The 18404-nt window shown below is 39.2% G+C and overlaps 1 protein-coding gene across 1 annotated transcript in view; it reads left to right on the top strand.

Moving 5' to 3' along the window:
* The first annotated feature begins 888 nt into the window (after positions 1-888).
* The window catches only part of FAM83B (family with sequence similarity 83 member B), a 54784-nt gene continuing 37268 nt past the window's right edge, over positions 889-18404 (top strand). Inside the window, exon 1 of the mRNA XM_034766306.1 lies at positions 889-1368. Within this exon, the coding sequence (XP_034622197.1) occupies positions 925-1368 (444 nt within the window). The 5' untranslated portion in view covers positions 889-924. The remainder of the gene's footprint in view (positions 1369-18404) is intronic.

Genomic DNA, 18404 nt, shown 5'->3' with positions numbered 1-18404 from the left:
AGTGGAGTTGTATGGCTGTAAATGAGAGGAGAACTTGGCCCTCTATTCTTTATGTACTTACTCCCCTTGTACGTACCCCCTTTCTCTGTGGCAGCAGCCACAAACCCCCTTCCAGTTTAATTGAAAAAAGAACATTTATGTGAGCAATAAAAAACTCCGGATTTTTTATTATTGTTGTTTTAAATTAACAGTAAGATAAAAGCAGCCGCTCCAGAGGCTGAGCAGGGTGGAACTAGAAAACAGATTGCTGAGTCATAGTCTGATTCAAGATGTGGGAGGAGACAACTCTGTTTCAAGTAACTCATGAAAGTGAGGTAGGCTGGCTTTGCTTCAAGCAGCAAGAGGATTAGATCAGCATGGTGAATAAAAAGGTAGATAAAGATAAGGACATCAAAGGCTGTGGTTTCAGAGAAGCCTGAGAAAAGGTATGTGTACAAGGGAGGACTATGAGAGACTATAGCATAAAGAAGCAGGAATCAGGGCTGGGGTTTTAACACTTTTAAGTATGGTCCAACAAGCATAGAGTTTTGAAACAATTGTCTGGAGGAAATTTACATATTCATTCTCCACACACAGAACATGTGCTGTTTATACTACAAGACTAGGAATCAGGAAATCTGGGATGTATTGCCAGTCCTGCCACAGACTCTACATATGAACCTCAACAAATCACTTAACTCACAAGTGCCTCAGTTTCCCCATCTGAAAAAGGGGAGACTAATACCCACTTGGCTTAGGTTTGTGAAGCTTACTTGATGAATTTTCAAAAGCACTCTGAAATCCTTAGATGGTGGAAGAGAAGGTTAAAGTATTATCATTAAAATTTCCAAAAACATTAACTGTTTTCTTTCAATTTCCTCTCAGGTACATTTCATTGGTGCATGAATGGAAATTTAAAAGGTTTGTCATTAAATATTGGTGAAAATGGAAACATCATCTATGCTTTCATCTTTACACGATGAATGCAGATCAGACAATTACATTGAACCTCATTACAAGGAATGGTATCGTGTAGCTATTGATGCTTTAATTGAAGGAGGTTTAGAAGCCTACCAAGAATTTCTTTCCAAAGAGAGATGTTCAGAATTCCTAGCAGAAGAAGAAATTAATTATATTTTGAACACTGTTCAGAAACTTCCTCAAAACACAGTTTATTCCTCTGACAATGCTGTTGATGATACCTCTTCCTCGGGTACTTATTGGCCTATTGAATCTGATGTGGAAGCTCCGAACCTTGACTTGGGCTGGCCCTATCTGATGCCTGGAATATCTGGAGGTACAAATATTGATCTACTTTTTCATCCACCACGAATACAGCCTTTCACAATAAAGGAAACCATTAGGAAGATGATAAGAGAAGCAAGAAAGGTAAACAGTTTAAACAATATTTATATTCAAAGACTATGGAAATAATTTGATATTTATTGAGTCTTTTTGTGCATACTATCAGTGGGAAGAAAAATCTGCCTGAAAGAAAATTGGATGTAAAGAATTATTGGATTGAGGCCTTTGATAGGCACATAAGAAATGTCTAGACAATTGACAGACCTGTTGTTTTGATCTCAGTTTTCCTTATGAATATAAACTGAATCTTCATATGAATGTTATAACAACAAATTTGGAACATTGGACTAGATCCTTAGCTGGTGTCATTCAGTCTAGCTCCAAGGTCTATCCAATTTGTTATTTTGCTGTGATTAGGTATTCGTGCGTGCATGTGAAGTTGTCTGTCGGTCCAATTCTTGTGAAAATGTTGCTGACTTACATGTACCAGAATCATGTTTCTTGAAGCGCTCAGGAAGCAAGATTTTTGTGACTTTGAATACAACTCCTGCTTACAGTAATAGAACAGAAAAGCACAAAAGAGTGGTAAGAAGAAGAAGTGTTATATAAATATAAATTTAGGAAACAGGAAGATAGCATTTGGTCCATAAAGTCTGGTATCCTGCCTTCAGAAATTGCCAATACCTGACACATGAGAAAAAGGTGAATGTTATCCCACAAACTGTACTTAATTTAATGTGGAATGTTGGACACGGGGAGGGGCGGGGGGGAATCTTTATGTAGGGATCAGGAATGTATATCAAGAACTTGCATGCACACTCATCTTGCAAAACAAATAGAGGTATTATTTTAAGCCTACTAGCCTTGACTTATGACCTTTTAACTGTACATTATCATATTTAGCTTAGGCCTTGATCACTGTGTATGCTCCTGGAAAGCTATAGAAAAATATTAGCACACTTTAAATTGCTTACAGTTTCAGAAGAGTCTCAATCTTGGATCAATATTTCTTTAAAATAGAAGCAAAACATACAAAGTTTACTAATTTTAAGCTGTGATATATGAGGCACCTATCAAAGCTTTTTGTAACAGAAAGCTGTATAAGCAAATACACATCTATCCAAAGAAAAGACATGACTTAAAGCCCCACACTTACCTCAGTAATGTGGCATGGAGGGGCACTGGAAGAGTGTAGGCTCAGATACAGCAGTCCATCCCTGTTCAGCAAACCACTTACCAAAAAGTTTCACTTTAGGCCCTGTTTCATGTACGATGTGCTAAGTAAAAACATGAAATGACTCCACATTTCTAACATTAATTTGGGTCTTTATTAAGTGAACTAGTTACAGGCATGCTGCAACTGCAGCTAGTATTCAAGCCAGAGGAATAACAAATTGGCTTTGTGATGCCTCCTCCAAACCCTTCTTTCCTGCAACCTGTGCTCCTCCCTCTAAGTTTCCTGCAGATGGCTGCAGGTCATGGTTAAGCCTACCAAGGGCACATAAGTGTATACTCAAATTTAAGCTCCCGCTGAAGTGCTTTGCTGAACAAACATGGGTTTAATCATGTGCTGAAATGCTTTGCTGAATTGGGGCCATAAAGAGGAAGTGGACTGGTAAGGGAATGGTGAGAAAAGGCAGTTATGTGGTGGTATTTTTCTACCACTGTGGTGCTGCCACCAGTCCATCCCTACTATTTGCTTACTGGTACTGCTGCATGTTGGGAAGAAAACAGTCCAGTTGCAAGAGAGGGAGGAGTTGGGAAGAGTTGGTCTTCATGGCGTATTCCTTTCTGAATGAGTCAGAATACTGTATTTATGTTAATGCTCCTGTTAGCAGCAATAATTCTGCCAATTTATTCTAATCTCCTTTCCCCATTGGAGGGCCTGATCCATGAAAACCCCATTCCCCTAGGGAAAGCAATCGACAGCACAGTTAGCCATGCTGCCAGGACTGGCTTCCCCTTGTGGAAGGGGCTTGGAGTACCAAAAAGACATACTGACTTCTCTCTTAAGACCTGAGATTGTGAGGAGTGGCATGTCTTTTCTGTGTACATGTTTCTTTCTGGCCTACAGTCCATGCTGCTTCCATTGGTTCTGCCCTATGCAGAGGATGCTGCCACATGAATGCTCAAAATTTTGGGCAAATATTCCTCCTCTGTGTGTTGATATGGGAAAGGTTGGATGTGACCCTTACCGTTTTTAAGGAAGGATCTATGTATAGTACTTTACTTTATTTAAATGACTTCCATGTTAATTAAGAGAATGTTTTGTAGTTGATGTTACTGATGAATGAGCAATAATAAGACAGAACAAAGACTTGATTGGTTGATCGGTGTAATACCAAACAGGAAAAAATGAAGTTTAATAGCAGTCTTAAAACTGAGCCTTGTGGTGATATAGATAAGGTTCTTCATGAAGTTAACATTCAGCCTTGAAGGGGGAAATGGTATTTGTCTGGGTCTTAAAACTTTTTTTCTTGTATTTGCAGGCATGTGATTCATGCATAGTTATGCTTAAAGAAAGGTGCACTGTAGGGGAAGTAAAAAGCAACAGAGGGTCCTGTGGCACCTTTGAGACTAACAGAAGTATTGGGAGCATAAGCTTTCGTGGGTAAGAACCTCACTTCTTCAGATGCAAGGGGAAGTATTTATAATTAGCAGCAGTAAAAATTTAGGTCAGTTTGTAAACATTAGAATTAATTTTTTTTTAAATATATGGAGATATCATATCTCCTGGAACTGGAAGGGACCCTGAAAGGTAATTGAGTCCAGCCCCCTGCCTTCACTAGCAGGACCAAGTACTGTTTTTGCCCCAGATCCCTAAGTGGCCTCCTCAAGGATTGAACTCACAACCCTGGGTTTAGCAGGCCAATGCTCAAACCACTGAGCTATCCTTCCCCCGAAATTCCAGAAAGGACCATGTAACTTTCTTGGCAGAGGTAGGTTATGTTGAGACATTTTCATTGAAAGGTGTTACTTGTCACATAATGGGGAGTGGTCAAATGAGACTTTCCTCAGGAAGGAGAACTTCATTTATAACTTGGTGATGAGGCCCCAAATGTTTCATATCTTATCTCACCCCCACTGAAGTCAATAAGAATTTCAGCTTTAATGGGAATAGGAGCAGACCTTAAGTGTGCAAGGTAAACTAGCCTGAGACTGGTGGTGATGATTGATCCATCAAATAATCTAGATTCTCTTTAAATTTTGGGAGATTTACAGGGGAAAGATTACCAAGGTTACCTTAAAGGTGAACTAATTTTTCTCAAGGATGGATGGAACAACATGTGATTTAGTAAAATAATTATGTATGTTAATTTTGTCCGCTGCTTTCTTTACTGAGGCATGTTTTGTAAATATAATCACTGACTAATGATGAATCTACCCTGCCAGAGGAAGAATGTCCGACGTAAGGCCATACTATGCTAGGGGGAAAAATAATAATATCCATAAAAGATATCAGAAAAGAATCTTGCCAATAATGTTTTTTCCTTATCAACTTAGCTTATTGTGAATACATTGAATTTAAAAATTAAGTTTAATTGCTACCATACTAATATGTTTCAGAGCAGTGTTAGTCTGTATCCCCAAAAAGAACAGGAGTACTTGTGGCACCTTGGAGCCTAACAAATTTATTTGAGCCTAAGCTTTCGTGGGCTAAAACCCACTTCATACTAATATGAAAACACAGGATGGTGAAATAGCCATAGTAAGAAAAAGTACAAAGCCACTTTGAAGCAGCTCCATGATTTTGAGCCTCCTCTGAAGAGAAATTGAGGATGGAGCAGGGTAGACAGGGCCTCCAGAAATAAGGCAACTGGCTTGTTATACTCATCCTTCAGAGATTTCTCAGTAACCCTGGGCTGTTTTCCAAATTCCTCTGGAGCTCAAGATGCTATAAAAGGGCTGACTCATTGCACCTGGTGGATAATATTTTTTTCCCCCGATAATTACTCTTCTGGGCACTGGTATCAAGAAGACTACTCCTCTGTTTTGGGTCAACATGAAACTTCCTTATCTTACTGTCCAGTACCATGGGTAACTCATTAATAACATATTCCTTCCATGAGTTCCCTATTGACATCTCTTCACAACTGCCTCCAATATTATCAGATTTGAGACTTGCATACTGTGGTGTGGCAAAGAAATGAGAAAAATACTACATTAATATATCAGGTGTGACAGTTGTTCAGAGATGTCACAGCGGGGAGGGAAGAGGACAGAGAAGTGGGTCTGAAGCTGGGAGGTGTACTTCCTGGCAATGTCTCTTCCTCTCATTTTATGAGCTTGGTTTCTATCTTCTCCCTAAATCACTCACATGTTCCTACCAAGTCTAATAGTGGACATTCAAATATTGGTCAGCACCTCTTGGAAATCATTCAGATTAATTTCTACAGAATCACCTAGTTCAGACAACACCATGAGGTTTGGTTTGCACCACAAAGGAAGGATGTTTGGAAAACAATTCTCAGTGCTTACTGCAGTACTTTTAGAATTTTTGACAGCATGTAATAAGTTAAGATACACACCAGACGTTGGAAACAATTCTTGAAAATGCTTAAGCATATTTTTTCTGTATTTCAAAAGATGTTTTAAAAACAGCAAGCAACCAAAACCCCAAACCTATGCTCTTTACACTAAATTACATTTACTTACGTGAATAGTCCTATGAGCAACAATTTTCAATTTCTGAAATCAATGTAAGTTGTGGGGCCCAGTCCTTTCATAAGTAAGGCTACTTAATAAATTTATGTGGCCAAACTTGTGCATCAAGTTTGAAAATTTTGGGCATTACCTTCAGTTGGACTATCAATGTGAGAAAAGACTGCAAAACTGGGACCTTAAAAAACATTAAAACTACACTGTAAAAAAGACTTTTACTAAATGTAGTGGGACTCATGGCAGAAATGTACTGACTCAGAAAGAAGTACCAACTCTGTATGAATTTAACTCATGAAAGATACAGGTCCACACAGAAAGTAACTGCTTATGCTGTCTTCCAGTTCACAAGACTTAAACTGATTCAGTTGCTTGGATCTAGTTATGAACCTAGAAGGAGATTGTGTGTACAATAAGAAACTAATTCTTCTTTGAGTGATTGCACATGTCCATTATGGTCGGGGAGGGGAGAGAATGTGCTGCACACCTTGTACACCAGTGCTGGAGAATTTTCCCTAGCAGAACCCAGAATTTTCCCTAGCAGAACCCACACTGTGACCTGGTTTTCCTTGTGCTCTGAGCTAAGGTTATAAAGGGTAAAGCCGCCATGCCCATCCTATAGTTCCTTCTTATCGGTGGTCAGAACATGCTCTTTGATCATTCCTTTAGAGAACTTGCTGGTTTTAGTTAGTGGTACTCATTTTTGGGTCCTTAGACCTCTTTTGCTTCTTCTTTCTTTTTATTTAATCAATTGTTCACAATTAGTTGTCAGTGGACTCCAGGCTCTGCCTTGTACTGGAGGAACCTATGCCAAGGTCCCTTGTCTTCAAACCCTGCTTTGGGTGTCACAAACCAGTGCTTGTGAGTGACTCTCAATCTCGCTGCCTGAAGTGCCTTGGTGAGGGTGAAGTCAGGGACAGGCATCTGATTTTTTTTTTTCAGGGGCTTCAAGACAAGAACCAAGAAGCAGAGAGAAGACAAGTACATCCTTGTGGAGGCCACTGCTGGCCTGGCATCAGTATCAGTTCAGTTGACCAGAGGGACTTCCTCACCATGCAGGAGTGCTCCCCTGATCTTACCTGCAGAAAGAGGGAGGAGGATATCCTCCTCACTAGAGCACTCCTCCAAGAGGCACAAGTGCTTGGAGCACCCTCCCCCTCCAAAGCCAAAGAAGAGAATGGCCTCCACGTTGTTAAAGGCCTTGCTGCGGAACTCTGCAACTGCAGAAGCTGCTAGCCAGTCTGGTATTGAAGATAAAGTGTGCCTTTCAGCCCACTGCTCCCTGTTGATGAAGAGAGAAAGTTTCTTGACATCTTAAATGACTGCTTCTTGGAGCAACTAGTCCTAGGACCCACAAGAGGAGAGGCAATTCTTGATTTAGTCCTAAGTGGAGCTCAGGGTCCGGTCCAAGAGGTGAATATAGGTGGACCGCTTGGTAATAGTGACCATAATATAATTAAATTTAAACATCCCTGTGGTGCGGAAAACACCACAGCGGCCCAACACTGTAGCATTTAATTTCAGAAAGGGGAACGACACAAAAATGAGGAAGCTAGTTCAACAGAAATTAAAAGGTACAGCACCAAAAGTAAAACCCCTGCAAGCTGCATTCAAACTTTTTAAAGACACCATAATAGAGGCTCAACTTAAATGTATACCCCAAATTAATAAACATAGTGAGAGAACCAAAAAAGCGCCACCATGGCTAAACATCAGAGTAAAAGAAGCAGTGACAGGCAAAAAGGCATCCTTTAAAAAATGGAAGTTAAATCCTAGTGAGGAAAATAGAAAGGAGCATTAACTCTGGCAAATGAAGTATAAAAATATAATTAGGAAGGCCAAAAAAGAATTTGAAGAACAACTAGCCAAAGATTCAAAAAGTATTAGCAAAAAAATTAAGTACATTCGAAGCAGGAAGCCTGCCAAACAACCAGTGGGGCCACTGAACTACCAAGGTGCTAAAGGAGCACTCAAGGATGATACGGTCATTGCGGAGACACTAAATTGTTTGCATCGGTCTTCACGGTTGAGGATGTGAGGGAGATCCCCAAACCTGAGCCATTCTTTTTAGGTGACAAATTGAGGAACTGTCCCAGATTGAGATGTCATTAGAAGAGGTTTTGGAACAAATTGATAAACTAAACAGTAATAAGTGACCAGGACCAGATGGTATTCATCCAAGAGTTCCTTCAGAACTCAAATGTGAAATTGCAGAACTATTAACAGTGGTTTGTAAACTATCGTTTAAATCAGCTTCTGTACCCAATGACTGGAAGATAGCTAATGTAACGCCAATATTGAAAAAGGGGTCTAGAGGTGATCCTGTCAATTACAGACTGGTAAGTCTAATGTCAGTACCGGGCAAATTAGTTGAAACAATAGTAAAGAATAAAATTGTGAGATGCATAGAAGAATATAAATTGTTGGACAAAAGTCAACATGGTTTCTGTAAAGGGAAATCATGTCTTACTAATCTATTAGAGTTCTTTGAAGGGGTCAACAAACATGTGGACAAGGGGGATCCAGTGGACATACTGTACTTAGATTTCCAGAAAGCCTTTGACAAGGTCCCTCACCAAAGGCACTTACGTAAATTACGGTAAGTTGTCATGGGATAAGAGGGGAGATCCTTTCATGGATTGAGAACTGGTTAAAAGACAGGAACAAAGGGTAGGAATAAATGGTAAATTTTCAGAATGGAGGAGGTAACTAGTAGTGTTCCCCAAGGGTCAGTCCGAGGACCAATCCCTATTCAACTTCTTCATAAATGATCTGGAGAAGGGGGTAAACAGTGAGTTGGCAAAGTTTGCAGACAATACTAAACTGCTTCAAGATAGTTAAGACCAAAGCAGACTGTGAAGAACTTGAAAAAGATCTCACAAAACTAAGTGATTGGGCAACAAAATGGTAAATGAAATTTAATGTAGATAAAAGTAAAGTAATGCACATTGGAAAAAATAACCCCAACTATACATACAATATGATTGGGGTTAATTTAGCTACAACTAATCAGGAAAGAGATCTTGGAGTCCTCGTGGATAGTTCTCTGAAACCTCCATGCAATGTGCAGCGGCAGTCAAAAAAGCAAACAGGATGCTAGGAATCATTCAAAATGGGATAGAGAATAAGATGGAGACTATCTTATTGCCAGTATATAAATCCATGGTACGCCCACATCTTGAATACTGCGTACAGATGTAGTCTCCTCATCTCAAAAAATATATACTGGCATTAGAAAAAGTTCAGAGAAGAGCAACTAAAATGATTAGGGGTTTGGAACGGGTCCCATATGAAGAGAGAGTAAAGAGGCTAGGACTTTTCAGCTTGGAAAAGAGGAGACTAAGGGTGGATATGGTAGAGGTAAAATCATGAGTGGTGTGGAGAAAGTGAATAAGGAAAAGTTATTTACTTGTTCCCATAATATAAGAACTAGGGGCCACCAAATGAAATTAATGGGCAGCAAGTTTAAAACAAATAAAGGGAAGTTCTTCTTCACACAGCGCACAGTCATCCTTGCCTGAGGAGGTTGTGAAGTCTAGGACTATAACGGGGTTTAAAAGAAAACTAGATAAATTCATGGAGGCTATTAGCCAGGATGGGAAAGGAATGGAGTCCCTAGCCTCTGTCTGTCAGAAGGTGGAGATGGATGGCAGGAGAGAGATCACTTGATCATTACATGTTAGGTTCACTCCCTCTGGGGGACCTGGTATTTCGGCAGACAGGATACTGGGCTGGATGGACCTTTGGTCTGACCCAGTATGGCCATTCTTATGTTCTTATGTAACATAATTTGTTGGGGAAAAGTCAACATGGATTTTGTAAAGGGAAATCATGGCTCACCAATCTACTGGAATTCTTTGAGGGGGTCAACACGCATGTGGACAAGGGCCATCCGGTGGATGCAGTGTATTTAGATTTTCAGAAAGCCTTTGACAAGATCCCTCACCAAGGGGTCTTAAGCAAAGTAAGCAGTCATGGGATAAAAGGGAAGGTTCTCTCATGGATTTGTAACTGGTTAAAAGATAGGAAACAAAGGGTAGGAATAAATGGTCAGTTTTGAAAATGGAGAGGGGTAAATAGTGTTGTCCCCCAGGGGTCTGTAATGGGCCCAGTCCTATTTAACATATTCATAAGTAATCTGGAAAAAGGGGTAAACAGTGAGGTGGCAAAATTTGCAGATAATACAAAACTACTCAAGATAATGAAGTCCCAGGCAGTCTGCAAAGAGCTACAAAAGAATCTCTCAAAACTGGATGACTGGGAAACAAAGTGGCAGATGAATTTCAGTGTTGATAAATGCAAAGTAATTCACATTGGAAAACATAATCCCAACTATACATACAAAATGATGGGGTCTAAATTAGCTGTTACCATTCAAGAAAGAGATCTTGGAGTCATTGTGGATTGTTCTCTGAAAACATCCACTCAATGTGCAGCGGCAGTCAAAAAAACCCAAACAATGTTGGGAATCATTAAGAAAGGGATACACAATAAGACAGAATATATCATATTGCCTCTATATAAATCCATGGTACACCCACATCTTGAATACTGCATGCAAATGTGGTTGCCCCCGTCTCAATAAAGATATATTGAATTGGAAAAGGTTCAGAAAAGGGGCAACAAAAATGATTACGGGGTATGGAATGGCTGCTGTATCAGGAGAGATTAATAAGATGGGGACTTTTCAGCTTGGAAAAGAGACGATTAAGGGCGGGATATGATAGAGGTTTATAAAGTCATGACTGGTGTGGAGAAAGTAAATAGGGAAATATTATTTACTCCTTTTCATAACACAAGAACTAGGGGCCACCAAATGAAATTAATAGGCGGCAGGTTTAAAACAAACAAAAGGAAGTATTTTTTCACATAACACAGAGTCAACCTGTGGAACTCCTTGCCAGAGGATGTGAAGGCCAAGACAATAATAGGGTTCAAAAAAGAACTAGATAAATTCATGGAGGATAGGTCTATCAATGGCTATTAGCCAGGTTGGGCATGGATGCTGTCCCTAGCCTCTGTTTTCCAGAACCTGGGAATGGGTGACAGGGGATGGATCACTTGATGATTTCCTGTTCTGTTCATTCACTCTAGGGCACCTGTCGTTGGCCACTGTTGGAAGACAGGATGCTGGGCTAGATGGACCTTTGGTCTGACCCAGTATGGCTGTTCTTACGTTATGGAAGTTACTGAGCCAAAATTGGAGTGTTTAAGCTTCTTTCACAGACTGGACTCCTTCCTAGTCTGGGTCCAGCAATCATTCACACACCAGTAGTTACTGTCCTTTGTTCCAGTTTTTTTTTTTTTTTTTTAGGCATCTCTTGGGGGTGGAGAGGCTATCTCTTGAGCCAGCTGAAGACAAAATGGAGGGGTTTCCAGGGCCTTTTATGTTCTTTCTCTTGTGGGTGGAAACCCCTTTGTTCTCCTGTGCAAAATCACATCAACAGTATGGAATTTGTAGCCACCTGGGCAAGTCACGTATCCATGAATGATTCAGCTTTTTGCAGGCCAACACCATTGTTTACATGTTAGTTTGAACATTCCCAGGAAAGCTCAGATGTGGATTGCCATCTCCCAAAATCCAGTCAGTTAAGTGTTTCTTGATTGGGCACTTACTGAGAATAGTCCTGTCTCAAGGAGCTGACCAAATGCTTCACTGAAGGTACTTAGAATCAAACACATTGAGATACAAGTACATAGTCAATATTCATAACTTCAAATACAAAAATGATACACACATAAAGATGGCAAAATCATAACCAGCAAATAACCTTTTCGTAGACATCCCACTTGACCTCCTCTGTACAAGACCCGGTGCAACCATAGGACCCTGGTTGCAACAATGATCTATACGGTCACAGTTCCTGTCAATAACGTCACATATACCTTCATCTCAGAGTGCAGATTTACCCTAAGAAATGCATAATGTAAACCAAAATGTAGGAATAATTTAAATTGTCAGCTATTACTCTGGAAGGTTAACTATCATAGAAATAAGTACATAAAGACATAACTTTAGTTAATATAGTTTTTGAGCCATGCAGCAAGTATTTACAGTTATAGAAACCTGAGTTCTAGTGGGACATCAGTACGCCTTAAGAAGCATTTCCATTAGTATGTGACTGACTTCATAGAGCTCCCTTTCCAAAGGACAGTAAAAACGTAAAGTCCTATCATATTCCCAGATAAACAGTTCTTATCAGGGCATATCTGGAGTGTCCTAATCTTTTAAGTAAGAATGATTAGTTTAAGTGGTCAGTTGGTTGGTTTGGAATGTTTATCTTACTGCCCCAAGAGTGAGGTATGAGGGAGCCAGGGCAAAATTTTCAAAAACAGGCTCTTACCCCTGATACTCCTAAGAAAGGCATCTAGGTACAAACCTGGCTTTATTTCAAAAGCATTATAAGCATTCCTCTTGTCGAGAAGTTTTGCTAACTACAGCTCCAGATCTGTTCAGACCACTGTCACATCTACAGTGGTAGACTACCCAGAAGAAGGATAAGACATATTGATAGAATAACGTGAAAGAATGCACTGTATCACTCTTGAAGATAAAGAGAGCTTCTGTATCCTGAGCTTCTATGTGATCATCAAACAGCAGATAGGGATCCAACAAACCCCCACATTGTGAACTTGAGTAACCAAATGGTTTACCTTCACTTCAAGGGGCAGATCTAATCCTGGTCATATTCTCCTGTCGTTTCCTTGATCCTAACAACATCAATCTGTTTTAAGCTGGCTGAAGCTCAGTCAGGTTAAGCCTTATCTATTCCCTGTTCTCTAGCTAAGCACCGGGTGAAATATTGGATGACCCTCGATTCATCTGGTGCTACCTTGGTGCTGCAACACCATCACCCTGAAGTGTCAAGTGATTTGTTGAAATGATTTTTCAACTTTTTATCTAATGGCATCAAACAGTTATTGTGTATCTCTGCAAACTGAAAGAGCCTGCAGTTCAACTACATTTATACATGTGCAGTAATAGCTAGTGGAAAAGTAACTAGTTGGTTCAAACATGAAAATAATATTTTTTTCCCCAAAAAGATGTGTTGAAAGCAAACTAAGGCCCATATCTCCTTGGTGTTACCACCTATACTTAACTTTATGCACATAAGAAGTCCTATTGACTTCTCCTGCATAAGTCCTGGCAGGATCAGGACCTGAGGGTTTAAGCATGTATCATTAAGGATCAGAGTTTAAATATCCTTTAAATAATCTTTCTTTTAATACTTGTCTACAGCAGCATAATTTGCTTGTTTGGAAAACAAGTAAGCATCCTGAGTTGATTACATCCAAGTGTGAAGAGAGGGGGTTGGGGAATGAGAAACTTTTCTCCAGACAAATTGCTTCCATCTTTGTGTCTATATCACATGAGTAAGTTAAATCTTCAAAACTAGGTTGGATATTTTTTCCTATCTCCTCCTATCATTCTGCCACTCACTATCCATTTATTTACACACACACACACATGCCCCTCTTGTGCATAATTCAACTGTATAAATTTAAAGCACGTATAAACATTGTAGAAAATATACGATTTCATTTTACAAACCTCAACTCCAACCTCAAAATTATAATTTCCCATTTTAATACCCTTGAGCAGGGATCGGCAACCTTTGGCCCGCGGCCCGCCAGGGTAAGCACCCGGGCAGGCCGGTTTGCCGCTCCTGGCCAATGGGGGCTGCGGGAAGTGGCGGCCAGCACATCCCTCGGCCCCTGCCGCTTCCCACAGCCCCCATTGGCCTGCAGCTTGGGACTCCAAAACCCTGCTTGTTGAGCCAGACACACTAGCCTGCTGCAACACAGACCCAGGTCTTGTCCACGCCCCCAAAGCTGCAGGCTTTAACCAAAAACTGCTCAGCAGGTCACCTATCTCCAGCACCCAGACACCCAGTTCCCAATGGGATCCATACCAAAAGTAAATCTGATTTACTCTGTATAATTCTTATACAGGGTAAATTCATAAATTGTCCGCCCTCTATAACACTGATAGAGAGAGATGCACAGCTGTTTGCTCCCCCAGGTGTTAATCACTTACTGTAGGTTTATTAATAAACAAAAGGGATTTATTAAGTATAAAAAGTAGGATTTAAGTGGCTTCAAGTAATAACAGACAGAACAAAGTAAGTCACCAAGCAAAATAAAGCAAAAACATACAAGTCTAAGCCTAATACATTAAGAAACTGATTACAGGTAAAATCTCACCCTCAGAGATGTTCCAATAAGCTTCTTTCACAGACTAGACTCCTTCCTAGTCTGAGCCCAATCCTTTTCCCTGGTACAGTCCTTGTTAGTTCCAGCAGACATCTTAGGCGGAAAGCAGGGGTGTTCTCAATACTGGCAGCCCCCTTTGTTCTGTTCCACCCCCTTTTATAGCTTAGGCACGAGGCGGGAATCTTTTGTCTCTCTGGGTCCCCTTCTTCTAAATGGATTTAAGATGGATTCCAGTATCGGGTGACATGTTCACATGTCCTGTGAGACCCCAGCCTCCATTCTTCCAGGGCTGGCCTGCACATACCCAGGAAGGTTTGCAAGTAAACAGAGCCATTTACAACCAATTGTCCTAGTCAATGTGAGCCATCTAAACCACCATTAGTGGCCCACACTTTGCATAATTACAATAGGACCTCAGAGTTATACTTCATATTTCTAGGTTTGGATACATGAATGATAAATGCATACAAATAGGATGAACACACTCAATAGATTATAGGCTTTGTAATGATACCTTACAAGAGACCTTTTGCCTAAAGCATATTCCAATTACATCATATTCATACTCAGAAGTATATTTCCATAAAACATATGGAGTGCAACGTCACAGTATTAATAAAAAACTTTTTGTGCACCAGAGTCTGACTAGCTTTTATTTGTAGAAATTTATCTTCAGTGCAGCTGTGTTCAATTGCACAAGCTTAAGGATCTGACCCAGCATACTTAAATAAATAAAGTGGGCTGTCTTGGTGTGTTCGGTGACCAAAAAAGTGGCCTTATTTTAGTAGTTCATTTTATGAATAATAATATAATTTTATTGTTAGGGTAGCAGATTGAGTGGTTTAATAATTCTCTCTCACAAAACAAGGAAATGTATATAATTTACAAAAAATGTTACAAGAAGGTTGGATTATTGATATTCCTTATGAAATTACTTTTAATCAAGTATAGGCATACAGTATAATTGATATGGAAACTAGCAATTCCATTCTCTGACACACAAATATCTGAGGCCACTGCTTTATAATTAGGTTGCAATTTGTTTTTAAAACAAAAGGAAAAAAAGAAAAACATTAACAATCCTCAGTATTTCTAGCAAAGCAGGTCAGATTGTGTGCTAGAGCAGCTTTGTTATGTAACAGGTAACTAGCACGTATATGATACCCAAATAGGAATATAATATGGCAAGTGAGAAATGCAGGGTTTTGAAATAAAATAGCATAAAATGAGACATTTTAAAATTGGTACTAATGACTAGAAGTGTAAGAAACAGCCTAGTCCTAGTTTATAGACATTTCAGCAATGATATTCTGTTTCAGTTCACATTTGTTTATCCTGATTTTCACTTTGAGTTTCACATTTTAAAAATGAGAGTAAAAATCAGTCAAAGTTGCCTATTTCATGTGGTTTGTATGAGAAGCCAGAAGAGAAGAACGGGGTTTGCTAGGAACTTGGTCTAGTTGTATTCAAAATTCAACTTGAGCTTGCTCAGAAGACCTGAAAACTTTGGCAAAGTTTTTGATGGAACTGGGCTGGATTCAAGTTTGTAACAAAAACTGAAACTAGGCAAAAATTGCCTGATTTGGGGTCGTTGCCTTTTTTTTTTTTTTACAAAATATTTGCACTACCTTTCTGCCAAATTGTATTGAGGCTAGTGAAAAAAGTGCCATTAAATAGCTGACCATTGTGCCATATGCATTTTTCTAAGGAAGTCTGGAAACTGCCCAGACTCAGTTCTGAACTGTGTTTTGCATTGGGAGGGATATCAGAACACTGAGGAGGTTAGTGTAACTTATATATACCAAATTGCCTGGTGCTGCAGTCCTTTATGCAGGGAAAACTCCCATTGACTCTAAATTCTGTAGTTAAGTCAGGTTTTAGGATTCTGCACGTTGTAATACATATTTAGTTTTGTTTTCCCACAGGAATGTCTGATCTACATGCTCACTGGTTTACAGGAAAAAGCTTGTAGTTGATAGAAGTTCGGCATAAATAAAGTAGCTTAGATTGTTCTAATTTTGTGCGCAAATTGTTTACTTATGGATGGAGCCCAGAGTGCTTTTTGTGTTACTGTTGGGGACCAGCAATCTGCTTATTTAATCATATGACGATGAACCATCCCAACAGACAAAATCTGTTTGCTCAGTGAAAAAAGTGCCATTAAATAATTCAATATTATTTCTTTTGGGTTTTTTTCAGTGCAAATACTTGTAATCAGAATCAGATGTTTCTTTCCTAATAGGAAAGGGAAGATAGGAATTTTAAAAGATGCAGAGGACTTGGATCCATAAAATCAGTTTGCTCTTAGCATTATTAACTAAAATGTGTTTTTAGAATGAGGAATATGCTGTTCTGCCATCCATTCCTTTCCCCATTTTTCTCCTGGGGCCCTCAGCCACTCAAAGGTTTTGAAGTAGGATCATGCTTGCTCTGCAGAGGAAATGAAAATTCTGATCTTCTCTCTCTTGGCCTTTTCTTGGAGTCTTTCTCCACTTCTATAAAAAGGAGTGGGGATATGGGTGCTTGTGTGTATATAGTAAAACCTCCAATCATGTAACAGTGGGAGATCTAATGCAGCATTTTACAATTAAATGAAATTTGTGTTTTCTGTAAAAAGCTTTTATCACAGATATTAACATAGCATCAGTACTGAACATTTAATATGGTACTTTTAAAATATACTGTTCACTGATATAATATGGAAGTCACATACTGCTCTGTATGATTTAAAAGACTTTTGTTTCCTATAAAACCTATTGTATATCCTCAAAGATGAAAAATATTATACAGTTTTTACATGAGAAATGGTGGGAGAAATCAGTCTCCTGAATTTGGAAAACTGGTTCTGTGGAATCATTTCTTCCAGCAAAATCTGCTTTTGTACTAAACCACAGGGAAATTTGCAATTTGTCATGAATCTAATTAGCAAATACCTGTAAAGTTGACTGGTTTAACGGAACTTTGCTTGATTACTGTAACTCATAGCCACTAATGTCCTTTAATACTGTGATTGTCTACGCATCTTATTTTTCAATATGGTAATCCAGTGTGATAGATGATAAATGCTGACGATGTGTTCATACTGCATTTCTAAAGAAAAAGAAAGGAGCAATGGGGTGGATTCACTTAAAAGCTCCATCCAACTTCCACATTGTGGAAACCCCACCAAAATCAATTTTCTTAGAAAAAAGCTTGTAAAGACCATTAATTCCAATCCTCTACCCTGACTCTCCCTTGAGCAGCAGGTTTTTTTTTTTCTTCTTTACAAAAGAAAATCTTTGAAGAGCTTTGGCCTCACTCACACGCATAGTATTCATTAGCAGAAACACTTTGGAGTTCATTATTTTAGCACATTTCTTTCATTGTTTATATTATCTTGAGTTGATGTAATGTTGCAGTCATGTTTTTCAGAGTTTGAAGGCTGCTGTTTCACATACTGACTTTTCTTATACATGACAAAATGCATCAATGATTCATCAGTGCAAGGATATTGAAAAGGCTTTTAAAGCACATTAACAAAATACAGATTATTTTTTAAATTATATGATAGGTTTTATAGGGAAAAAATTAGAGTGAAATTCCTCCTTCAGATCTATGTGGATCTGAAAGGATAACTTTGCATTTAGAGTCCCATTTCCCCTACTGGGAATAACCAAATAGAGGAGCAGAAACTCCAGGAGTTTCAGTTCACTGATTATCCTTTGAATTCTTCTGTTTGCTCCATTAGCCCCATGCATGCACACATATATATACACACGTTCTCAGAACGATTGCCTAGTGAGAACTGGTAAATAAAGGCTCCAGACATCTGCACTGCCACTCGTCACCGTGCCCACCCCCAACTTGTTCTTGAACAGCACAGCTCCAACAGGAGCTGTACTAATATTGGCTTCTATAATCATTTCTACCTTTGGATGCGTCTCAATAGGGGTCCAAATTGCAGAAGGGTAAGTTATGCAAACTACTATAGAATCTCTATTAGGTTGTGCAGATTCTTCTATGGGTTGAGAGAATCTGACGTAAAATATATGATTAATAGAAAATAATATTCAAGATAGATCAGGAAAATAAACCATTGTAAAGAACTATACAAATAAAAATAAGGAGCATTCTTACAAAAGAAATTATATTAAATGAAAGCTCAAATATAAGTCCCTTTACTGCTCTTAGCAGAAAATCATAGAAATGTAGGGCCAGAAAGGACCTCGAGAGGTTGTGAAGTCCAGCCCTCTAAGCAGCGGCTAGAC

The sequence above is a fragment of the Trachemys scripta genome, chromosome 3, assembly GCF_013100865.1.
Source record: "Trachemys scripta elegans isolate TJP31775 chromosome 3, CAS_Tse_1.0, whole genome shotgun sequence".
NCBI classification, from domain to species: Eukaryota; Metazoa; Chordata; order Testudines; family Emydidae; genus Trachemys; species Trachemys scripta.
Note: the sequence above shows the minus strand (reverse complement) of the source record. Positions and strands in the feature narration are given on the sequence as shown.